The sequence below is a fragment of the Psammomys obesus genome, unplaced genomic scaffold (assembly GCF_907164565.1).
Source record: "Psammomys obesus unplaced genomic scaffold, mPsaObe1.curated_primary_1811, whole genome shotgun sequence".
Taxonomy (NCBI): Eukaryota; Metazoa; Chordata; class Mammalia; order Rodentia; family Muridae; genus Psammomys; species Psammomys obesus.
In genome coordinates this window covers 1,104,777-1,131,908 of record NW_026596295.1, presented here as the reverse complement: position 1 = coordinate 1,131,908, position 27,132 = coordinate 1,104,777, and the positions used below count along the sequence as shown (strand labels likewise).

The following is a 27,132-nucleotide window of genomic DNA, read 5'->3' as shown; positions in this document are numbered from 1 at the left end:
ACCAACAGCACAGGCTCTAAGATTAACAATCAATAAATGGGATCATATGAAACTGAAAAGCTTCTCTAAAGCAAAGGATACTGTCATCTGAACAAAACTTCAGCCTATAGACTGGGCAAAGATTTTCACCAACCCTACATCTGACAGTGGGCAAATATCCAGAATATATAAAGAACTCAATAAACTACACACCAACAAACCAAATAATCCAATAAAAAATGGAGTACAGAGCTAATTAGAGAATTCTCAATAGAGGAATATGGAAGGGCAGATAAACCCTTTAAGAAATGTTCAACGACCTTAGCCATCAGGAAGATGCAATCAAAACAACCCTGAGATTTCACCTTACAACCATCATAATGGCTAAGATAAAAAAAAAACTCAAAGGATAAAAAACTGGGATGGATGTGGAGAAAAAGGGAACCCTCCTCCATTGCTGGTGGGAATGTAAACTTGTATAACTTCTTTGGAAATCAATCTGGAATTTTTTCAGAATATTAGAAATAGTGCTATCTCAAGATCCAGCTATAATACTCTTAGGCATATATCCAAAGTATTCTCAACTATACAACAAGGGTATTTCCTAAACCATGTTCGTAACAGCTCTATTCGTAATAGCCAGAAGCTGGAAACAACGTAGATGTTCCTCAATTGAGGAATGGATACAGAAATTTTGGTACATTTACACAATGGAATACTACTCAGCTATTAAAAAACAAATCTGCAGGCAAATGGTGGGAACTAGAAAAGATCATCTTCAGGGAGGTATCCCAGAAGCAGAAAAACACACATGGTATATGCTCACTCATAAGTGGATATAAGCCATGTAATATAGGATAAACATACTAAAATCTATACTCCGAAAGAAGCTAAACAACAAGGAAGACCCTCAGTAAGATGCTCAGTCTTCTTTTAGAAAGGCAAATGGGATAGACATTGGAAGCAGGACAAAATAGGGAAAAGGACAGGAGCCTACCACAGAAGGTCTGTGAAAGACTCTGCTAATGGAGGTACTGAAGCAGAGACTGAGACTCAGTGAAACTTTAGGCAGAGGGCATGGAATTTTATGAAAGGAGGAGATAGAAAAACCTGGAGGGGACAGGAACTCCAAAAGGAGACTATCAGAGCCAAAAACACTGAGCCCTGGGGGCCCTGCAGAGACTAATATCCCAACCAAGGGCGATGTATGGAGAGGAACTAAAACCCAGGCTCAGATGTAACCCATAGATTCAGTATCCGTGTTGAGTCCCTATCAGGGGAGCAGGGCCTTTCTCTGACATGAACTCAGTGACAGGCTTTTTGTTCACCTCCCACTGTGTGGTTCAGCCTTGTCAGGCCACAGAGGAAGACAATGGAGCCAGTCTTGATGAGACCTGATAGCCTAGAGTCAAGTAGAAGGGGAGGAAGTTCAATTAGTGGATTAAGGGAGGGGCATAAGGGGAGAAGGAGGGAGGGTGGGATTGGTAAGAGATGAGGCAGTGGTCTACAGCTGGGATAAAAATTGAATAAAATGTAATAAATGATAATAAAAAATAAAGAAAAATGTGTTCCAAGACAGTGATCAAGGCATGAACCCAAACAGTAAATTCTCATTATATGTTCAACACACAAGGAGTTCGGTATAAGCATTTGTAACCAAAATGTTTTCATATACTTGCTGTAACATGATGGTTTAAGTCATTATTCTCTTCAGTGCTCTGTAAGTTCGCTACTACATTCCATTTTCTATATTCAATTTTTATTTATTAATTTTAATTTTTATTATTTTTTCCACAATTTATTTATTATATATCCTGACTGAAACCCCCTCCCTCAAGTCTCCCCAGTCCTACCCTCCATCCCTCTTTCCCCCTATTCCCTTACCCTAGTACACTGAAAGGGAGAGTTCTCCACCACTTCTATCTGCCCATTGTTTGTTAAGTGTCATCAGGACTGCCTGGATCCTCTTCCTCTTTGACTTGGCAAGGCTGCATTACCAGGGGAAAGTGATCAAAGAGCAGGAAACTGAGTTCATAATAGAGGCAGCCTCTTCTCCCCTCACTTGGAGATCCACATGGAGACTGAGCTGCCAATTGGCCACATCTGAGCAGGTGGTCTAGGTCTTCTTCATGCATGTTCTTCAGTTGGTGCATCAGTCTCTGCAGGATCCCCTGGGCTCAGATCCTTTAGCTGTGTTGGTCTTCTTGTGAGGTTCCTGTCCCCTCCACGTTCCTCTATTCCCACCCCTCTTGTCTTCCATAAGATTACCTGCTCTCTGCCCAAGGCTTCACCCTGAGTCTCAGCATCTGCCTAGATCCCCTGTTGGTGGACCCTCTAAACTAGGCTCCCATCCTGTTTCCTCTCTTCCACCACTTCAGATGTCTATCTTGTTTGCCATTCTGAAGGGGATTTATCATCACCCCTAGGGTCCTCCTTAGCGTTTAGCTTCTTTTGGTATGTAGTTAGCTATCCTAAATTATATGGCTAATGTCTGCTTATAAGTGAGTATATACCAAGCCCGTCTTTCTGTTTCTGGGTTATCTCACTGAGGATGACCTTTTCTAGTTTCATCCATTTGCCTGCAGATTTCATGATTTCCTTGTTTTTAATAGTTACATAGTATTACATAGTGTAGATGTACCACAATTTCTGTATCCAATCCCCCCTTGAGGACAAGGAGGTTGTTTCCAGATTTTGGCTATTACAAATAAAGCTGCCATGAACATAGTTGAACAAATGTACTTAGTGAATGGTGGTGCATCTTTTGGGTATATGCCAGGAGTGGTATAGCTGGATCTAGAGGTAGTGCTATTCACAATTTTCTGAGAAATACCAGATTGATTTACCAAGTGGTTGTACAAGTTTGCACTCCCACCAGCAATGGAGAAGGGTTTCCCTCCCTTCACATCCTCTCTAGCATGTGTTGTCACTTGAGCCTTTTATCTTATCCTTTCTGATAGGTGTAAGATGGAATCTCAGCATTGTTTTGATATGTATTTCCCTGATGACTAAGCATGGTGAGCATTTCTTTGCCATTCGATATTCCTCTTTTGAGAATTCTCTGCTTTGTTCTGTACCCCATTTTTTAGATTGGATATTTGATTTGTTGGTGTCCAATTCTTCAGTTTATATATTCTAGATATTAGTCCTCTATCGGATGTAGGATTGGAGAATATCTTTTCTGCCTGTAGGCTGTCGTTTTGTTCTGTTTATGGTGCCCTTTACTTTACAGAAGCTTTTCAGCTTCACAAGGTCCCATTTATTAATTGTAGATCTTAGAACTTTAGCTGATGGTGTTCTGTTCAGGAAATTGCTGTGCCAATGAATTCAAGGCCCTTCTCCACTTTTTCTTCCAACAGATATAGTGTCTGGTTTTATGTTGGGACCTTTGATCTACTTGGACTTTAATTTTGTGCAGAGTGATAGATAAGGGTCTATTTGCATTTTCTACATGTGGACTTCCAGTTAGACCATCACCATTTGTTGAAGATGATATCTTTTTCTGTTATATGGTTTGGGCATCTTTGTGTAAAATCAGGATTCCATAGGTGTGTGTGTTTATTTCTTGATCTTCAATTTGATTCCTTCTCCATACATTAATAGTAGAAGACTTCAACTGCCCACTCTCAACAAAGGACAGGTCAACAAAATAGAAACTAAACAAAGAAACAATGATACTAACAGATTCCATGAATCAAATGGACCTAACAGACATCTAGAGAACCTTTCACTCAAACACAAAAGAATTGACCTTTTTCTCAGTACCTCAATGAATCTTCTCCAAAATTGACCATATAGTTGGTCACAAAGGAAACCTCAACAGACACAAGAAGACTGAAATAACACCTTCTATTCTATCAGACCACCATGGACTAAAGCTGGATCTCAACAACAGAAATAGCAAAAAGCCTACACACACAAGGAAACTGAACAACTCTCTACTCAATGACAGCTGGGTCAGAAAAGAAATTAAAAAAAATAAATTAAAGCTTCCTAGAATTCAATGAAAACGACGGCCCAACACAACCAAACTTATGGGACACAATGAAAGCAGTGCTAACAGGAAAGTTCATAGAACTAAGTGACATCATAAAGAAATTTGAAACATCTCATTCAAGCAACTTAATGGCTCACCTAAAAGCCCTAGAAAAGAAAGAAGCAGACACACCCTAGAGGAGTAGAGAGCTGGAAATGATCAAACTCTGGGCTGAAATCAATAAACTAGAAACAAAGAGAACAATTCAAATAATCAATGAAACTAAGAGCTGATTCTTTGAGAAAACCAACAAGATAGAGAAACCCTTAGCCAAACTAACTAAAAAGCAGAGATACACTATCCAAATCAACTACATTCCTTTAAAAAAAAAGCAACCAAAAATATTTCTTGAAAATTAGTATGCTTGTCACATAATTAATCTGTTGTTCTTTTCTTTCCTTTCCTGTCAGAAGCTCAGACAGAAATTTAATGCTCTAAATAAATATGACAGTTATAGATATTGTCATAGTTATTTTCATAGTTTTGTTTTAGAGTTTCAACTTTAACAGCCTAATTTGTCATTTAAAAAAAAAAAACCAAACCTTTAATCTTTCTTTAAAATAAATCAGCAAGAGTATCTGGCACAAACAAACATTTGTTGAGTAAAAGATGCATATATTATTTATTTGCTTGCCCATTTTCTTGAATTATTTCATTTTATGAAGATGCTAGAAGAACAATCTTAAAGGAAAAATATTATAGTTCTAGAAATACCAAACAATATGCATAACCAAGCAGTATTTTTAAGCACCTGCAATACTAGGCTCCCGAACCTTATGTATAAACACACATTCATATTCTGTCTCCCTCTCTATCTCCCTGTCCCCACTCAATGAATTTTATTATGTAGCTAAGTATTTAATAAAAGCAGACAGTTTTACATCCATAAATGATCAAACAAGGCCAAGTATAAAATGTTAGACAGTTACAGCCTTTTTATTTAGTACCCAGAGAATGCCAGTAATTTAACATAATCTCTTGATAATTGTTGCTCACAGTTTTAACAACAAAAATAAATATAACTTTATGTCATCTTTGGCATGGTGTAAATTCAAAAGGATAGCCATTTCTGTAGCAGCACGGTGAAGTAAAAGAACACTGTAGAATGCATTACTAAATCTGATCTAACATGATGAAAAATGTAGTACAATGAATGATAATGTCAAGTCCAAAGGAACAGCAGTTTAAAGAAAATATTTACAAAATAAATGATGGTATAAACCTTATAATAGTTAGCAAAAATTACAGTTTATAGCAACCTGGGGACCTTTTTTGTTCAATTTCAGCTTTTAGATTTTTAAGTACCTGTGAAGTAAATCTATATACAGTTACTATTTAACACCATGTAGTGACTATAAACAACTACATTGGAACAAGAGGTACAGGAATTCCAAGTGTTTAGAAAATGTCAAAAAAATGAATTTTAAAAGATATGGCAGTAGCAAACTAAGCTCTCTTTGAATAAGTCATGGCCAACACACGACTTCTGTCTTAAAACATATTTTTTCTATTTATATTATGGAATACAATGTAAGACAAATTCCCATTCAAAAAACAAACTGGGACTTGGATATTTAATTAAAAGTTTATGTATAACTCAGTTTCTCCAGTTACTTTCCTGGTAGTAAAAATAATATTACTGTACTAAGAAAAGCTTACACTTTTGCTATAGGTAGTATCAGTTTTAGAGACAAAAAATTTTAAATAAGAAATAAAATGTAATCTGAGCAATATTAGTTGATAAAAAGAAAAAGGCAGCAAATTGTTCAAGTAATGTCAATTATTAATAAATGAAGTACATATTAATATAGTCTCTAGAACTGTTCCACATAAAACTGGATGTTTAAAACTATTTTTCAAGAATAACAGTTATAACTAGATAAAGTAAAAGCAAAACATTTTCAGGAAGTGTTGTTCATGGTTTAGACACAGGAATACAGAACAAAACTTTTCTTGGTATATGTACATAGACATACACTTCTAGACACTTAACTCATTTTTTGTAATCAATAACTGAAATGTATATATTTTCTAGTGTAATATAAACAATTTTGAATTTCTTTGTTCTACAGGTTCTTTTCTTTTGTAATTTTCTTCACATTTCAAAGAAACATATACTTGTAATCTAGGATTTACTGAGTATCCAAGTAGAGATCGTCTACATATTATCAATCAAATTGAATTTCAGATGATCAAGCAATATTATTTTGCACAAATTACAGAACAGACTCCATTAGATAGTAAGACTAAAAGCAGGAACAATGACTCTACGAACATAATAAATGTGAATAAACATTACTGATGGGATTACATTCCTGCAGATAACACAGTACTTAATCATTCAAATCATCTCAGTAATCACTGATCTCAAGATAAACACTAAAAATTCTTTAATAAGCATCAAAAGAAAAAAAATAAATTTAATCATAATTGGTCAATCTGGATTTACTCTGGCTTGCATTATTGTTGCAAAATACTGTAATAAAGTGAAAATCTGGGACCTAAAATATAGACAGAGTCTAGAAATGGGATCCAGGTATAGTTTTCATTTGAATTTTTGTGCTTTTTTTCCTCCATGAATACAAGAGTGAGTTGAATGAAAGTGCTTATGTAATTAACTGCATATTGTGAAAAATGAAAATACATTCAAATGTTTAACAACATGTAAAGAAATGAACACCAATACCTTTCTACCCCCATACCACTTAGTTATAAAGAAGTTCATTATATGAAAAGCTGTGATTTTTTTTAAAGACAAAATATAGAATGCATGGAAAGAAAGGAACTCCATAATTAGGAAACATTTTATTCAATGGCTTGACTCTGGGAACTTCTGAGTATGTTCCTTAACCCACAAACTTCAACAATTACTGAATTTAAAATCATTCTCATTTAATGATTAGATTGCTTCCAACTCCTGCAACTAGAAACACATTTGCTTACTAACTTCATTGGGAAATGCTAATTCTCTACTAGCCACTAATAGGAAAAAGTGCATTAATTTACTCCTATAGCTTTCTTGTCATTTTGTTAGCTGAACTCTGCTGTTCTGAAAATGAAAGTCTTTATTTGGAAAACAAAAAGAAGGAGTGAGGTCCTCTGGGAGCACCTAATCCTTCTGAGGATTTGGTAAATTTTAAGAATGAAGAACTGTTGTGAGATGATCAAGTAGGATAGCATAAGGGGTTTAAACAACCAGATGAAGAGTGACAAACTGCCTAATGTACAGTTAGTATGCCTTATGGTGTTTGTTTCTTTGTTTTCTTTTTTTCTTCTTCTTCTTCTTCTTTTTAATATATGAAGGGTGTCTTCTAGTTAGGAACCTACTACTCAAGTGATATGAGTTTCTATAGGCAGTATTATTTTAACATGTTTCAGTGGGGAAACAATAATCTGTTGTTAACTTTGTGGGTTGCAAAACAAATGCAATCCCGCCATGCTACACAGAGATGCTATTTAAAAGGTCCTGCTGTGTTTAATCACCAATACCAAGAAGTCAGAAAACAAAAACGAATATTAATAAAAAATAATACTTAGGCATTCCTATCAAAATAAGTTAAAAGTTTGATACCAGAAAATCAGCTACCAGCACTGCATTCTAATATTCTTGCAAATGGTTTCCTAAATATTCATTCATGTTAACATACAATTTCAGAAAATGAATTTAGTCTACCTTAGCAAACCTTATGTTCTCTCTTTGAGAAAAATAAGATCTATATCTCTCCTTTCCAGAACAGTCAATCACCTCAAAGTTTTACTTCACAATGTGCTGCTGTTAAATATTACCAAAGAATACAAACTAACTGATCATGACTCCATTAGGAACTATAGTATGCTAAACTCTTACAGAAAGGTTGTTTTAACTGGTCATTCATTCAGGGAAGCCTATTTTTTTTTGAGAAATTTTTGAACCTTAACTCCTTCCAATCAGATTTATTCTAGCCAAAAAGGACATGCTTAGATATCTCATTTCTACAAAGCAAGGGCATAGTCATTACTTTCTTTTATGTAATACTGTTTATCCACTACTTTTGTTAGGCTAGCACATTCAACATTTTCAGCAGTAACTTTCTCACAATTAGGCAAATGTACTAGCATACCTGTGTGCTAGTCAATACTTACTGGGGGGATGTGAAAGTGTTCATTAAGCATTCATTGCTTAATCCTCAGTGTTCCTTTCATATCAGGCTGTACTACACAATCCTTTGAGCAAGCTAACTGAAAATTATGATAACCTATTAACCCATTGTTTATACAAAGGCTGAAAGGTATTTAATGATCATTTTTCATTTTCCAGGTTTATTTTCTCTAATTTTATTAGCTGGAAAGCACATATGGAAACAGTTATGTGTCCTAAAAATTCATCAGCAAAACTACATCTTTGAGTTTGACAAATCAACAGATAAAAGTATATAACAACACAAAGAAGATGATGACAGAAACACAGTAACTCAAAATATTTGGACACAAGATTTTTAAATGCAAGGACTTATTGCAATAAAGAAAAAGAAAAGGGAAAAAAAGGAAGCAAATTGGAACACAAAAGTCACAAAACATGACACCAAGACTGAGCAATGCTATATTGTGGCATCAGATCAGGTGTTATTTAAAACAATTGTTCAATTGTTTTTAAAAAAGACACCTCAAAGTAATACATACTTTTATATATCACGTGTAGGAATCAGGTATTTGTGCATGGATAAAGACCACTTACATTTTAAAGAGAATACATATGGTTTGTTTTATTAGGTACCAATATTACATGTCTTCAACCCTAAATCATATACTCAGTAATCAGTTCTCTCTGAACTAAGCAAAGTAAAATGCACAGCAAACAGTACACCTAGCACACATAAGCAATACATTTCTATTCACTAAACACAACTGATATCCTCCAGTTTACATTCATGAATTATTTCTGTCAGTAGTAGCAGTTAATAGTATTTTCCTCAACAACATAAAATGGTTTTTTTTTTTTTAATTTCAGCATTTAAAGAAAAAATACACATTACACACTAGTTCTAAATCATAAATTTAATAAAACCAATTTGGCCAGTTTATTGTAAATATACTTTTTATGAGCTCAAATTTCTGTGTCAACATTGCTTCCTATTTAAAATATGAGATTATCTTCTTGAAGGACAACTATTATGTAGAATTATGTAGAATTGTCTAATGCTTACTGAAATACATTATACAGTATCATATGTGCTTAGTGTACAAGTCCACTATAATAAAACTTCAACTAGATCACCATAGGGTTCAAAGTAGATTGATATGCTACACTGTAGCTCAAATCACACAGAAATCAGAAATACGATAGTGTAGCTCCACTTATAAAGGGGAAAACTGATGATTAAATTCAATTGGTTAACTTCAAAGTCACCTTATGTAACACCAAGATCACATCAACACCATGTACTTCATATTCAAAGCCTTAACTATGACATAATTAGGAGATTACAATACCAATATGAATCCTTTGGATAAAAACATCTTCACTTTTACTACAATTCCACTAGCTGTAAAACATTAGAAGCCTTATGGAAACTTTCTCTAGACGAAGACACTTATGGATAATATACAAATCTGTGTGCACATATTATTAGTGATTTAATTACTCAATCAAAACTTTGGCACCAATCATATCAGGAATTCATGTATTAGCACAAATGGATTTTGCTCTGGCACCAAACTATTCTCACTATATTTAGTATTTAAACAGACTCAAATGAGTGGAGTGGTTTGGCTACACACAAGCTACTAGAATACTTATGTTTTTCTTTTAAGAACAAAAGTTATTCTTCAGGGAATTATGTTAAAAATACTGATATTGTTTATGATTATAGCATATGAAAATCATCTTGATTAATATTAGTGAATCCCTAAATGATTTTTGTGTAAAATAATAAAAAAATAATAGGTTAACTTTGTTCAAAAGGAATTTGAGAAGTTAATGTGCAAAGAAGTTAAGACCTGGTGGACCATCAATTATAGAGTTAAACAGTCAAACACTACTGCAAAATGACATAGTATGAATTTTACGGACCTATGTATGTTCATTTAAAATTCCACCCTCCCAAAAAGAGAGGCTTAAACAGAATATTCAAGTAATGTGGCAGGAAAAAATACCTTTAATAAAAGATTAGGCAAACAAAACAAATCCAGCCCATAACACACATTTAATTTTCTTTCACTCAGTTAGCTGAGGAATACTATGAACCTTACAAGCCAGTTGATGTTCGCTTTTTCATGCTACGCCTCTGAGCTAATCTTGAAGCAGCAACAGGCTCTAAAACCGGTTGGAAAGTCCTCTGAGTCAAGGCAGAATATGTTGCAACCACTGCTCCCTAAAATAATCAGAAAACATTATAAGTTCAGTAACAATCACTGCAGCTATTAATTGTTTCATAATATACCACAAGACCTCTACCTATGAAATGTGCCCTTTTACAAAAGCTCTCATAGTAAGAACCCAAGTTATAGAAACAGTTATGTTGCCTAGATAGATAGACAGACAGACAAATAGAGATATGGTTATAGAAACAGTTTAGAATATTTACACACTAGAATTCTCATTTTGTCATAAAAAAGGCAAAATTATGTCAGTCACAAGAAAATGGATAGAGCTGAAAATAATCATGTTAAACAAAATAACCTAGCATTTAAAAAAGAAATATTACACACTTTCTCTCATATAGGGCATATCTATGTTTGAAAAAGACAAAGATACTATTACTATAACTAATGTAGAGCAAGATAAAGGAGGTGGGAATAGGAGATATCAAAATACATAATATGCATGTAAGAAAATGTCACCATAAAAGCCATTATTTTGAGAAATTCATATAAGCTTAACGATAATTTTATCTTATCAGAAAAGACATAGTAAAAAAAAAAACATTAAGAGTTTATGAATGTTAAAAAACATTTTTAAAACTGTCTTTAAGAAGTAAAGCTATTTTATATATTTATTTATTCATCATCAGTGGGTAACATGAGATTCCCTACACATTAAGTGTGTGTGTTTTACTATAACAACCTGGGATGCATCATCTGTCTTTGGCTCATCACATGGCAGTTGGTCTCTTTGGGCTATCCAAGGGTGTTTTAACACTTGTTCAGCAGTATAACGCTGATGTGGGTCCATATGAAGCATATGAGACAGCAAATCCTAAACAGATACAGAAATTTATATGAACATATATAATTCACATTTCCTCAAAATATGAATGCATCAATACTTTTATAACATTTTGCTTTACTAACACACACAAAAACAGTATCTGTACTCTGTACAGTTAACTGTGTGTGTATTTTGTTTAAACACATATAAACAAAATCTTTTTAAAGTCACATATTTGAGAGCCAGATGATAAAAGGAAAAAAGGGAGGAGCAAGAGTAGTATATATGCACTGCTCATGTATGAAATTTTCAAAAAAAAATCTAAAAAATATAATTGTGAAACATATTTTTCATTATATAGCAGGTTTTTTATTTCTGTAAATGTGTATGTACCAAATTTCTAGAACTAGGATTTGGTTACAAATGAAAGAGGGAAAAGATACTCAACATATCAGGGGTCTCCCCAGAGTGTTTTAAACGGGCAAGAAAAGAAAAGTGCTACAGAACTTTGCTAGAAAGCTAGATCACAAGAAGTAATGATTTTTATATACAGATAAAACACAAAGGGGCCTAGTAAGGCTATACCCCCTCAGGAGGAGGTGATCCAAGAGCCAGCCACTGAGCTCATGTCAGAGACATTCCCTGTTTCCATCACTTGAATACTGAGCTGCCATGGGCTACATCTGAGCAAGGGTTCTAGGTTATCTCCACACATGGTCTTTTGTTGGAGTATCAGTCTCAGAAAATTCTGTGCCCAGAGTTTTTGGTTCTGTTGTTCTTCTTGTGGAACTCCTGCCCCCTCCAGGTCTTTCTATCTCCCCCTTATTTCATAAGATTCCCTACCCTCTCCCCAAAGTTTGGCTATGAGCCTCAGCATCTGCTTTGATAAACTGTTTGGTAGAGTATTTCAGAGGTTCTAGGTAGTAGGCTCCTGTCCTGTTCCCTGTTTTCTCCTTCTTCCGATGTCCATCCTGTTTGGCTTTCTGAGTGAGGATTGATCATCTTACCCAGAGTCCTTCTTCCTTAGCTTCTTTAGGTGTATAGATTCTAGTACCAGGCCACAGAAGAAGACAATATAGCCAGTCCTGATGGGACCTGATAGGCTAGGGTCAGATGGAAAGGGAGGAGAACCTCCTCTATCAGTGGACTTGGAGAGGGACATGGGAGATGAGGGGATTGAGTGTGAGTTTGGAAGGGAAGGAGGGAGGGAGGGGGCTACTGTTGGGATACAAAGTGAATAAACTATAATTAATATAAAAAATAACAATACAAAATAAAAGCAAAAATAAACACAAAGGAGAGGTTGTTGTGTATTTAGTTGATATACTCAGTAAGTAGGGGCTTTTTGCTTTACATACTGAGGATAGCAAAATATAAATTCAATGTCAGCAACTTCTGCTATGTTAATGGTCCAGGCATCATTCTATTAACTAAGAATAGTTGATATTGTTATAATTAAAACTGTGAGAGAACAAAACTTTATAGTAACATATTACAAGTTTAAATATACCAAATCCTGTAGGTGATATTTGAGTAAACTATCCTTACTACTTTTATTTGAACAAGTAAACTACTGTCAACAACAATTTATAATATACAGTGAAATCATTTGTGCAATCTATCATTACTAAAAAAAACTCTTAAACTAAGGATGATAAGTAATAACAACAGATAAAAAAATAATGTCCATGTATTCTCACAACATAGTACCCTGAGCCAGAAGGAGGACTGCAACAGGTTAGAAGTCAGCCTTGGCTATATCATAAGTTTGAGACCAGCACTAAGTTTGGCCCTATTTTTAAAATTAAAAGAAAAAGAGAAAATATAATCTGTTAAAAATACAATCAAAAACTCAAGTGAGAACACATGCTGGAGAGGTTGTGGAGAAAGGGGAACCCTCCTCCATTGCTGGTGGGAATGTAAACTTGTACAACCACTTTGGAAATCAATCTGGCACTTCCTCAGACAATTATGAATAGCGCTTCCTCAGGATCCAGCCACACCACTCCTATGCATATACCCAAAAGAAGCTCAAGTACACAATAAGGACATTTGCTCAACCATGTTTGTAGCAGCTTTATTCCTAATAACCAGAGTCTGGAAACAACCCAGATGTCCCTCAACACAGGAATGAATACAGAAATTTTGGTATATTTACACAATGGAATACTACTCAGCATTTAAAAACAAGGAAATCATGAAATTCACTGGCAAATGGTGGAAACTAGAAAAGATCATCATGAATGAGCTATCCCAGAAGCAAAAAGACACATATGGTACATACTCAATTATAAGTGGATATTAGACATATAATATAGGATAATCATACTAAAATCTGTACACCAAAAGAAGCTAAGCAAGAAGGAGGACCCTGGATAAGATGAACACTGTTCATTTAGAAATGGGGTGGACATTGGAAGTGGGAGAAAACAGGGAAAATGACAGGAGCCTAACAGAGAACCTATGAACGACTCTACCCAGGAGGGTATTAAAGTAGATGTGAGAAAAGACCCAAACTTTGGGCAGAGTTCAGAGAATCTTATTAAAGAAGGGGGAAACAGAAAGACTTGGAAGGGACAGGTGTTCCGCCAAGAGAGCAACAGAACCCCAAAATATGGCCAAATGCATAATTTCTGAGAAAAGAAACCATTGGACCTTTCTCATCTTCCTGAAGAATTCTCCAGACACCAGAGAAAGGCGATACCAGTCTTAACTGCAGTACCCAGGAACAAACAGTAAAGGTTTCAGATAAGGAAATGACAGAGGTCGGTGAAAAAGCACATTCAACAAAAATCAGGAAATCATGGCTTCACCAGCAACCCCCCAAAAACACAGGAAAATGACTTTAAAGATATGCTTAACCAGTTATTAGGAACACATAAAGAGGAAACAAACAAATCCCTCAAAGAAATTGCCACACAGATGGAAGCAAATAAAGAGGAAATGAACAAGACAGGAATAGTTATTCAAACAGATGAAGGAAATGGTGAAAGGCATAAAAATAGAATTAGAATCAATAAAGAAAACACAAACAGAAAAGCCTGGAGTTGGAGAACTAAGAGAAAAGATCACGAACCACAAAGGTAAGAATAACCAACAGAATATAAGATATGGAAGAGAGGAGGACATTGCAGCCAGTGTCCTGAAAATACCTGATAAGCTAGGATCAGATGGAAGGGGAGGAGGACCTCCCCTATCAGTGGACTTGGAAAGGGACAGGAAGAAGATGAGGGAGGGAGGGTGGCATTGGGAGGTAATGAGGGAGGGGGCTACAGCTGGGATACAAAGTAAATGACCTGTGATTAATATAAAAAATAAAAATTATATAAAAAAGAAAATGTTAGAAATGAAGATGCAGAACTATCTCTGCTTCTCTGAATTTAACTGATGCTTAGACCAAAAGTCAATATATTTATAAAGAATAGAAAAGTACCCAATACTACCAATGTAAAATCCACTAATTTTGCCATCTTGTCTAAAACTAGTAATCATAAAAGAAAAGCAGGCACTTCTGATGAGAACTGATAGACTAAGATCAGAAAGGAGAGGAGGACCTCCCCTATCAGTGGACTTGGGGAGGGGCATGAATGCAGAAAGGGGAGGGAGGGTGGGATCGGGAGGGGAGGAGAGAGGGACTTATGGAGGGGATACAAAGTGAATAAAGTGTAATTAATAAAAGTTAAATAAAAAATTTTAAAAAAATGGAAAAAAAAGAAAAGCAGGAAAGTACAATGGATAATAAATTAAAACTGTCTCAGATCCAGAATATATAAACAATTCAAGAAATTAAATACCAGCAAATGAAATAATCCAATTAAAAATGGGTTACAGATCTAAACAGAGAATTCTCAACAGAGGACTATCCAATGGCATAGAAACACTTAAAGAAATGCTCAAAGTCCTTAAAAATCAAAAGGACTTTGACATTCCATCTCACAACCATCAGAATGTCTAAGATCAAAAACTCAAGGGACAACACATGCTAGAGAGGTTGTGGAGAAAGGGGAATCCTTCTCCTTTGCTGGTGGGAATGTAAACTTGAACAAGAACTTTGGAAATCAATCTGGCACTTTCTTAGAAAACTGGAAGATGATGCTAAAGACCCAGCTATACCACTCCTGGACATATAGGTGAAAGATTTTCAACCAATACAACAAGGACATTTGCTCAACTATGTTCACAGCAGCTTTATTCGTAATAGCCAGTATCTGCAGTAGATGTTCCTCAGCTGAATAATAGATACAGAAATTGTGGTACATTTATACAATGGAATACTACCCAGCTATTAAAAACAAACAAATCATGAAATATGCAGGCAAATGGATATAACTAGGAAAGATCATCCTGAGTAAGGTATCCTAGAAGCAGAGAGACATGCATTGTTTTTTTTAATTGTTTGCATCATTATTATAATTACTATTGCTATTCTTTTTAATTTAGAAATTAAACTTTATTAATGATAGTTATAATAAAGCATAATATCCATATAGGATTCAGTGTTATCCAACATTTCAAGCATCCACTTAGAGCCTGAAAATATATCACTTATAGATAAGGAAAGACTATTGTACTCATAATTTTTTATCAAATCTAAATACAAAGAAAATATTGCAGGATACTTTAAATTATATTATTACTATTATTATTATTATTATTTATTACAATTTATTCACGTTGTATTACCCTCTCTTATCTCCTCGGGAATCCACCCTCTTTCCCTCTTCCTCCCCTGTCCCTCTTCCCTAGTTCACTGATATGGGATTTCCTCCCCTCCCCCCGTACTATCTGATCCTAACCTATCAGCTTTCATCACTACTGTCTGGAACCTCTTTCTTTGTGCCCTAGTTAGCCCACCTCACAAGGGAGAGGTGATCAAAGAGCAGGGCACTGAGTCCATGTCAGAGACAGCCCCTGCTCCCCTTACTAGAGAACCCACTTGGAGACTGAGCTTTTTTTTTTTTAAATCCCTAGAATCAGGCATGCCAAAACTGTATCCACGAACCCCACACATTTCAAAATAGCTATGAATTTGGCACAATTCATTTTCAGATCAAAATGAGACATGCATTGCAAATAGTCACTTATAAGTGGATATTTGCCATATAATATAGAATAAATATGCTAAAATCTATAGACCTAATGAAGCTAATAACAAGAAAGGACCCTAGGGAGGATGCTTAATTCTCATTCAGAAGGGAAAACAAGATAGGCACCTAAAGAGGTAGAATAGAGGGAACAGGACTGGAGCCTACCACAGATGTCCTCTAAAAGACTCCAACCAGCAGGGGATCCAAGCTGATGCAGAGTTTCGCAGCCAAGCTTTTGACAGAGCACAGGGAGTCTAATAGATGATGAGGGATATAAAAGGACCTGGAGGGTACAGGAGCCACACAAGGAGATCAACAAAGCCAAAAAAAAATGAAACGCATCTGTGAAAAAAAAAAAAAAAAAAAAAAAAAAAACAAAAAAAAACCCAAAAAACGGGGCGTAGGGAGGACTACAGAGACTGATATATCAACCAAAGACCATACATAGAGAGGAGCTAGACCTCCTGCCAGATGTAGCTCATAGATAGCTCAGTCTCCATGTGGGTCCCCTCATAAGGGGAGAAGAGACAGTCTCTGACATGAACTCAGTTGCCTGCTCCTTGATCACCTCTCCCTGGTGGGGCAACCTAGTCTGCCCACAGGGGAAGAGGACCCCAGCAGTCTTAATGGGACCTGATAGGCTAGGTTCAGAAAGTAGGGGAGGAAGACTTCCCCTATCAGTGGACTGGGGAAGATGCATAGGGAAGGAAGAGGGAGTCAGAGTGTGACTTAGAGGAAATGGAACCTGATAGGCTAGGTTCAGGAAGTAGGGGAGGAGGACTTCCCCTATCAGTGGACTAGGGAAGATGCATAGGGAAGGAAGAGGGAGTGAGAGGGGGACTTGGAGGAAATGAGAGAGGGGGCTACAAGTGGGATACAAAATGAATAAATAGTAAATAATAACAATACTGTCTCAAAACTGACATGTTAAAATTTACAGAAAAAAATTTCAAAGATATGTAACTGTGCTCCAAATATTCAAAAGTTGAGACATAAAGATAAAAAAAAAACCTCATATCAAATGTCTAGAACTGAATACTGAAAAATGAGGTTAAAATAAATTGAATATAGCAGCTAAATAGCAGCAAAGGTGATTGAAAAGACAGTAATAGATATTAACTTAAACAATACAGATTCTTAAGGAAGAAAAAAACAGGAAAAAGCAAAACAAAACACAGGCTCTAAGAGCAACAATCAATAAATGGGACCTCATGAAACTGAAAAGCTTCTGTAAAGCAAAAGACACTGTCGTCAGAACAAAACAATAGCCTACAGACTGGGAAAGGATCTTCACCAACCCTCTATCTGACAGAGGGCTGATACACAGCATATATAAAGAACTAAAGAACTTAGAAAGCAATAAATCAAGCAATACAATTAAAAATGGGGTACAGAGCTAAACAGAGAATTCTCTGTAGAGGACTACAGAATGGCAGAGAAACACTTAAAGAGATGATCAACATCCTTAGCCATCAGGGAGATGCAAATCAAAACGACCCTAAGATTTCACTTTACACCCATCAGAATGGCTAAGATGAATATCTCAAGTGAGAACACATGTTAGAAAGGTTGTGGAGAAAGGAGACCCTCCTCCATTGCTGGTGGGAATTTAAACTGGTACAACCACTTTGGAAGTCAGTCTGGTGCTTTCTCAGGAAATTAGGAATAGTGCTTCCTCAAGATCCAGCTATACCACTCCGAGGCATATACCCAAAATTTTCCCAAGTACACAGCAAGGACATTTGCCCAACCATGTTCCTAGCAGCTTTATTCATAATAGCCAGAACCTGGAAACAACCCAGATGTCCCTCAACGGAGGAATGAATACAGAAATTGTGGTGCATTTACAGAATGGAGTACTACTCAGCAATTAAAAACAAGCAAATCATGAAATTTGCAGGCAAATGGTGGGATCTAGAAAAGATCATCCTGAGTGAGGAATCCCAGAAGCAGAAAGACATACATAGTATATACTCACTTGTAATTGGATACTTGACCTATAATATAGGATAAACATACTGAAATCTATATACGTAAAGAAGATAAACAAGATAGAGGACCTAGGGTAAGATCATAAATCTTAGAAAGACAAATGGGATGGGCATTGGATGTAGGGGAAAACAATAACATGACAGGAGCCTACCGCAGAGGGTCCCTGAAAGACTACCTAGTAGTGTATCAAAGCAGATACTAAGACTCATAACCAAACCTTCAGCAGAGTGCAGGGAATCATATGAAAGGAGGGGGAGTTAGTATGATATGAATAGGATAGGAGCTCCACAAGGACCAAGTATATCTGAGTACTGGGGTCTTTTCTGAGACTGACACTCCACCAAGAACCTATGTTTGGATGAAGCCCGTAGTAGCTCAATAACCAATTTGTTTCCCATAGTAAGGGGAACAGGGACTATTTCTGAGAGGAAGTCAATGGTAGCTCTTTGACCTCCCCACCCCCCAAGGGAGGAGCAGTCCTGCTAGGCCACAGAGGAAGACTTTTCAGCCAGTCCTGAAGATACCTGATAAAATGGGGTCAGATGAAAGGGGAGGAGGTTCTCCCCAATCAGTGGACTTGGAAAGGGGCAGAGAGGAGATGAGGGAGGGAGGGAGGGTTTGGGAGGGAATGAGGGAGTGGGATACAGAGTTAATAAAATGTAACTAATAATAAAAAATAAAAATAAATCAAGCAAAAATAATAAAAACAAACAAACAACAATAACAACAAAACCCAAAGCACCAGAGAGTTACAGAACTATTCAAGTGCCCTAACATACATATTCAATTGGAATTCCAGAGGAGAAAGAAAAACTAAAGAAAAATGTTTCCTCAATTTCCAAATTTAATGAAAGACACAAACATGCTACATATAGTTAAATAAATATATATATAGAGAGAGATAAGGGTAATATCAGTTTCATTTCAGAAAACATTTCAAATGAGAATAATGTAAAATAAGACCTTTAATATACTGAAAGGGGAAAAAATACTAACCTCATATTTTATATTCTATAGCCACATCCTTTAAAACCAAATAGGAAGATGATAAAAGAAAGACACCTGGATTTGCCTGCTTCTCCTCCAACGTACAACAGAACATTAATTGTAGTGGCTATAGGGAAAGTTTGATGACATGAAAAGGTAAGGGAGTATACTAGCAAACATTAGAAAGCTGGTAGGATCCAGCAATGTTGAACTTTAGATTTGCAAAAGAATCTAACACAAACACAGCAAGAGAGGGAGAACATCTCCTTCAACAGAGCTTTAAGCCAAAGTGGTAAAAGAAAGTCTTTGAGTTTCATAGTATGGAGCTGTGAAATTAAGTAAATAAGTAAGTAAAAAAATAAGAGATCTGCAACCAGCATAGCAAGCAGATATTGAAGTGCAGGCCCAATCACTGATGCTGAGTAGAGCAATCATTTTGAGGTTTTACAGATCAAAACACTTTGAACAGAGAGAGCAGAAAACAATAGATTTTTCTCTTCAAACCCCAAAGTTTCCCCTTCTCCAATAACTGGGCAAGTAAATATCCTAAAACCCAGTGTGGGCACAGGAAACTGGTGGTAATTTAGATGTTAATTCACAAATACATTTTTGCTTTGGTGGAAAATACGAGTATGACTACAGAAGATAGTCCAGGTTGACTAAATCTGGAGGCCTTCAACTAGACCACTGGGAAGAGAGCAGCTGTGGGAGAATATTAGCAGAGACCAGTATTTCTAGATCATGCAGGATCAGTGTTCCATGCCTGACACTCTAAATACATATTGTGTTAGTCAGCAGATTAATACAATCTCAGAGCACTAAAAATACTTAGTGGAAACACAACCTGACTCAGGCATTTTTCATGCTCATATATAGACTGTCAGGGCATGCCTGGTGTGAAGGGGGATTCAACTGTTAGGAGATTCTTGGGCTCATCTCATTGAGGGCAGGTCCTATACTCTTGTATTGCCTGGCCTGGATGAGGAAAACACTTCCCAAAATACAGCCAAGGTCAAAATACTTTATTGCCTCATGGGAAAGGCATGGTTGGTATCAATCTGCTACCAGTTCATTTTGGCCAACCAGAGAGAAAACAATTAAATGCCCAAATTTCTGCTATACCAAGTAAATTGAAACAAAAGGATGAGATCTCCATATTATATATCTTCAGGAAGTGAGAAATATTAGCCTTTTATTGTTTCTTCTTGTACTTTGTTTTATATCCCTATTATTTCTTACATGCTTCTTTCCTGTCTTTCTTCTTTGCTCTTCTACCCTTTGCTCATCCGCTTTCTTTTCACTACTTAATTAGTCACACTTTTTTGGTCTTTTTTTCAAGACAGGGTTTCTGGGTGTAGCCTTGGCTGTCCTAGACTCACTCTGTAGACAAGGCAGCCTTGAACTCACAGAGATCCACCTGCCTTTGCCTCCTGAGTGCTTGGATTAGTGGTGTGCACCACTGAAGCCCGGTTATTCAAACTTTTAATATCAGTAAATTTTCAATTCCTATTTTTTTCTTTAAGAATTCTAGCTATCTTAGCTCTTTTCTTATCTATCTAACATATTATATTATAGTTGTTATTTGTAATTGCCTTTTCCTACATTTAAACATTTGGTATGCTTTTGAATTGTCATCTGTCTTCTTTCCTCTGAGTGGTGATGGGAACTGAATTTTGCCTTTAATTCCAGCACATAGAAGAGAAGCAGAAGGATCTCTATGAATATAAGGTCAGCTAGGGCTACATTAACAACTTATAAGCTTTCAGTTTTGATAAATATTTCTACTTATGTTCATTTGGTATATGTGATGTATAACATAAGCTATACCCATAAAATCTCACCAACATGGATCTCTAAATATGTGCTGAATGAGAACACTACCAACAGACACTTCTATAACATAGGAAGGGAAAAAGCTCACAAGAACTTTACCCTTTCTACCAAGAACTACAGGTAACAAGAGAATACTTAGAGCAAGAGAAATATTCTCCCCCACAGAAGAATACACCTATTCCCTATCCAATACCAGATGGCCAGCTCTGAAAATATATACATACAGGTAACACTATACACAAAGCTAACACTAAACAGACTAAGTGGGTTGACACAGGTGCACACACACAAACACATACCCCCCCCACAACTAAAACCACCAATTAAAAAAAGAGGCCATGAATTTGAAAGAGAGAAAAGTGGGTTACATGGGAGAAGTTGGACAAAAGATAAGGGAAATAAAAGTAATTATACAACACACATTGGGATATAACTTCTGGATTTTAATAATTTAATATGAGCAAAATAAAACCAAACATATTTATGATTTTTACCTTTGCTTCATCTGAAATATTGTCCCAGTTTCCACCACTCAAAGAGAAGTTCCCATTGCCAATGTGCAGGAGTATTTCCTCAGGAGTATCATTGGGGCCATTGGAAAATGGAGTGTAGCTGTTAATAAAAAAAATTTTGGTAAACAAGAGAAGGAAAGTACACTTTATAAGTGATGACTGTAAGTCTAAATACAAATATAAAAAACAGCCAAGAACATTATCTAATATTCCCCTTTATTATTAATATGAAAGTACATATCCATGGAATGAATTGAATGAATCCCAATACATTATTCAATGAAATAATGAACCCTACTAATTACTTCTTCAATTTTTGGTCAGTTAATAAATGCAAAATTAGGGTTGATTTTTATATAAATATACAGTGTTATAGTGAGAGCATGATAAAACACATATATTCTATTTTGATAGGCATAAGTTAGCAAGGAAATATATCTACGATAAAGTTTTAATTGCTATGTTATTTATAATATATTGATTGTACTACAGCTTATTCACTAACATTTTATTTTTATGAATATGACTACTGAAAACAAGTTACAATTTTCAGTTAATATCTATGAAAAACAAATATATTTAATATTTATTTCAATTTAATAAAAACTTCAGTTACTGAATTATGAACATACAATTATTCAGGTTTTGAAAATAAATTCAAAATTTAAAATGAATTTTAAAAATTAATGGAAAAAAAGTGATCACTTTTGTTCCACTTCATTAGATGTAACTGAAATTCCTTCATACTTGGGAATTGATAGGCCAATTTATAGCTAAAAGTATGAGAAGATAGCTCTATGCAGTAATGTTTATATCCCTTCATCTAACAATTAGGTTTACATAACATCAAATATATACTTACATGTAAAAATTTCTTGTTTAGGCATAAAACAAATATTTGAAAGTAGAAAGTAAGAAATTACATCCCATGTTCTGAAACCTATTATACTGATTATATCTGCTAAGATTACCATTTTATAAGGGCTTATAATATTTAAAATACTGACCTATACAATTAAATAGAATAGATTAACAGTTTAACCTCACTTTATTCTATTAATATTTAATTTTTCATATAGCAGTTATATTAAATGCTTAAAATGCCATACCTAATTATCTAATAGCTACTAGTTAACTGTTCAATTTTTCTCCATTTCTTTTTTTATTTTTTATTTATTTATTATTTTATTTATTTATTCATTTTATATCCTAGCTGTAGCCCCCTCTTTTCTCCTCCCAGTCCCACCCTCTCTCCTTCTCCTCCTATGCCCCTTCCCTAGTCCACTGATAGGGAAGGTCCTCCTCCCTTTCTATCTGACCCTAGCCTATCAGGTCTCATCAAGACTAGTGGGTCAGATGGAAGGGGGGGGGAAGATCTCCCCTATCAGTGGGATTGGAGAGGGGCATAGGAGGAGATGAGGGAGGGTGGGGTTGGGAGGGAATGAGAGAGGGGGCTACAGCTGGAATACAGAGCATATAAAATATAACTAATGTAAAAATTAAAATTAAAAAAAAGAAGACTGGTTGTACTGTCTTCCTCTGTGGCCTGGGAAAGCTCCTACCCCCCCAGGGGGAGGTGATCAAAGAGCCAGCCACTGAGTTAATGACAGAGACAATCCCTCTTCCCCTTACTAGGGACTCCATTTGGAGATTGAGCTGCCATGGGCTACAACTGAGCAGAGGTTCTAGGTTATCGTCATGCCTGGTCTTGATTGGCATGACCCTTAGAGAAGACCCTTATGCCCAGATTCTTTGGTTCTGTTTTTCTCCTTGTGGAACTCCTGTCCCCTCCAGGTCTTTCTACCTCCTTCTTCCATAAGATTCCCTGCAGTCTTCCTAAAGTTTGACTATGAGTCTCAACATCTGCTTCGATACCCTGCTGAGTAGAGTCTTTCAGAGGCCCTCTGTGGTAGGCTCCTTGAACAGCTAAAATAAAAAACTCAAGTGACAACACATGCTGGAAAGGATATGGAGAAAGGGGAACTCTCCTCCATTTCTGGTGGAAATGGAAACTTGTACAACCACTTTGGAAATCAATCTGGCGCTTTGTCAGAAAATTAGGAATAGTGCTTCCTCAAGATACAGATATACCACTCCTAGGCATGTATCCAAAAGATGCTCAAGTATACAATAAGGACATTTGCTCAGCCATGTTCATAGCAGCTTTATTCGTATTAGCCAGAAACTTTTTCATTTTTATTTTGATCGTAATAATTTATACAGTCATACACATTCACTTTAAAAAGTGTTACTCACTATTAAGAGCAAACTATCATTTTCATTAATCATAAATTACAAACATTAATATAGTCTAATTGTTATCACATCTGTTTGAGCTTATTCTCATCCTATTAATGGTGGACACATATATGCATGGTTCTCTACTTTAATATTGTTTAGTATTATGTTTATATTTGTTATCAATCATATTACTGCATCTGTTCCCAAGAACCAGAATTAAATTCTTTAAAAAAAATAACATTAACTTAATATTAACAGAGTTCAGTGGACAAGTTCCTATTAAAATATACAATACTACTATAGTTTAGCGATGCCATTAAAAAGTAAAGCACTTAAGGTAAAAACATTTTTTTTAATTTTTAAATGATTATTCTACATAAAAGTGTTTCTATCTTTTGTATTTTCTCATTTTACAAATACAAACTATGAGTTTTAAAACATTAATGGATTGTTTTAAACATTATTTTTCTTCTGTATTCTTTCTAGATGAAGATATGTACATAAAGTTCAAATATAAAGAGTTTGTAAATATCTTACCCAGCCAACATAGTGTAAAAAAGGACTCCTAGGCTCCAAATATCACAAGCGGCATCATATCCCTGTTGAGTGAGAACCTATGAAAAAAATACTCGTGGTATGAAATATTACTTACTATATAACCTAAGATTTTTTTATATACCAGATCACTGATTTTATTTTAATAATTTCATTAAAAATATAATGTACACTGAAGGGCAAAGGTAAAATATCTTTCAATGTGCAAATACTGCATAAACTGGGGTTACTTTAAACTGAGCAATGTTTTCTTCTATAGCCCAGCATGCCCAAGGACTCATTATAGTCAATGTTGGCCTTCAACTTGTTGAAATCATCTTCCTTCTACCTCTCAAGTACTGGAAATTCATCAGATATGAGATAACTCTTTGCTAGTGTTGTGTGTGTGTATGCATATTTTGTAAAAGGACTACAAGTTATACAACTATGAACTCCAATTAGGATTTATTTCTATGTAATGTGGGCATAAATTTGTAATAAAAATGGTAAAACAAGATAACAGAAAAATTTGAGAAGCAAGTCTGCTATCTTTAAAAAGGCAATATATTTATACAATAATTGTGTAACTACTTTTCTTTGGGGGCCAATATTAAAAAAAATCAAACAGTATTTTTACTATAAATTAATGTGAGATTTCTCTCACAAATTTCTCAACAACATTTACTAGAAAAATAAAGGAATGAGGGTACAGTTAGATAGCTCAATAGGCCAAGGTGCTTTCTGCCAAGTCTTATGACCTGAGTTTGATCCTGAGTCCTCTGACCGCCACATGTATGCCTTGGCATGCACATTCCCCTCATGCACATAAATATATAAAATAAACAAATTAATGTAATTTTTTAAAATTAAAGAAAAGATAAAATTTAAAGTACACTGTTAAAACCTATAGGCATAGAAACAAAAAAATATTAATTCATTAACGCTGGAGACTGCATAAATATTAGTGTGGACTTTTCATCTAAAAGGTTAAAAATATTAGTCTTGGCTTTCAAATAATCAGACATAAACAATAATTAACTTGCTTAAAATATACTTCTAATTCTTATAAAATATATTTATACTCAAATGTATTTATAGAAATACACATGTGTTTATGCATGGTGGTGCAGATTTGTAATCCTGGCAATCAGGTACAGACAAAAAGATCAGAAGTACAAGGGCAGTCTTAGCTATGTAAATATCAAATACAAGGCCAGCTTTGACAATATGAGACGTTGTCTTAGAACAACAAAGAACACATATGTAAAATTGATAGGCTATGGAAGACTGGACTACAAAACCCTAATAAGGTGCAACCTAAAGCTATATAGCACTGTTTTTATTCTTATTTGTCCTCATTTCTCATCACCTCTTACAGTTCTAGGCATCCCTTGTTTACCCAGTTTGTCCTGTTTATATTTGTACTTTCACAGCCTTACCAGAAGTGGTGGTTTGTCAGAGCACGGTCCATGAATGAAGCTGCATGAGGAGAATTCTGAGAACTTGTGCAATAACTCCAAAGAACAAGGCAAAAGTCTTGTAACCTGTTTTTCTCTATAACATGTGTTATTCTTGAAATGTGCTTTTGGGTTTATTTAAGATTATCAATCATCTTACCGTACATTATTATACTGAATAATGTTTCCAAGCACAGGTTGTCCTTGTGGTTGTATAAAGCCTAAAATCATGTGACCTTCCCTAATTTGACCTAGCTTAACCCTCTGAATATAGATTGTCTGATGGTCTGAATGAAGTTGGCTATTGTTTGAGACTTTAGCCATCCTCATTTTTTAGGCTCTGCTCTTCAGTATCATGCCACCAACTAGAGCAGCAACAGTAGTTTTTATCTGTTGACCTACATACTTGGGAAGCCACCCCCCCCCAAAAAAAAAAGAAAAGAAAGGAAAAAGGAAAAAGGAAAGGAAAGGAAAGGAAAGAAAAGAAAGCAAAAATGAAAGGAAAGGAAAAAGGAAAGAAGGAAAGGAAAAGGAAAAGGAAAAAGGAGGGAGGAGGGGGAAGGGGAAGGGGGAAGGGAAGGAAGGGGGAGGGGGAAGGAAGGGGGAAGGAAGGGGGAAGGGGGAGATGGAAGAGGGAAGAGAGGGAAGAGGGAAGAAGAGGGAAGAAGGAGAGGGAATAAGAAGAGAGGGAAGAAGAAGAGAAGGAAGAAGAAGAGGGAGGAAGAGGGAAGAGGGAAGGGAAGGGAAGGGAAGGGAAGGGAAGGGAAGGGAAGGGAAGGGAAGGGAAGGGAAGGGAAGGGAAGGGAAGGGAAGGGAAGGAAAAAGGGGAAAGGGAAAAGGGAAAAAGGGAAAGGGAAAAAGGGAAAAAAGGAAAGAAGGGAAAGGGAAAGGAAAAGGAAAAGGAAAAAGAAGGAAGAAATTAACAACAAATGTTTCATTATCTCTATAACTTCTCTAAGTTACAAGAACAGCATAGCTGTGCAGTAGATGTCATAATGTTATGGATGATCATATAATTTTTTTCTAATTTCTTATACATATAAACACATTCTGTGTGAGTAAAAGAGATGACAATAAAAGAATAATTTTTGTTCTATAATTGGAATTAAACGTCCTACAATAATTACAATATGAAACCAAAATTAAACAAGGCATGATGGAAGAATTAATGAATTAGGATCTATTCAGCCTGCATTTTATATCTCTTCACTTGGATTAAGATAATTTTAGAAAAATAAAAGTCACAATTAAAGTTAACTCCACAACCTTCTTTTTCAATTGGCTTTGCAAGTCTTCAAAAAGTAACAAACATATAGAAATTCTCATTCCCTTTACACTAAAGTATAAT

The 27,132-nt window shown here is 35.5% G+C and overlaps 1 protein-coding gene across 2 annotated transcripts in view; it reads right to left on the bottom strand.

Moving 5' to 3' along the window:
- Positions 1-9,910: 9,910 nt before the first annotated feature.
- Positions 9,911-27,132, bottom strand: part of Rps6ka6 (ribosomal protein S6 kinase A6) — a 79,559-nt gene continuing 62,337 nt past the window's right edge. Inside the window, exons 20-23 of one of the 2 annotated variants that reach the window (XM_055597013.1) lie at positions 24,331-24,407; positions 21,535-21,652; positions 11,058-11,189; positions 9,911-10,365 (exon numbers count right to left, since the gene is read on the bottom strand). In XM_055597013.1, the coding sequence (XP_055452988.1) occupies positions 10,240-10,365; positions 11,058-11,189; positions 21,535-21,652; positions 24,331-24,407 (453 nt within the window). In that variant the 3' untranslated portion in view covers positions 9,911-10,239. The remainder of the gene's footprint in view (positions 10,366-11,057; positions 11,190-21,534; positions 21,653-24,330; positions 24,408-27,132) is intronic. The other variant, XM_055597012.1, reaches the window with a different exon arrangement.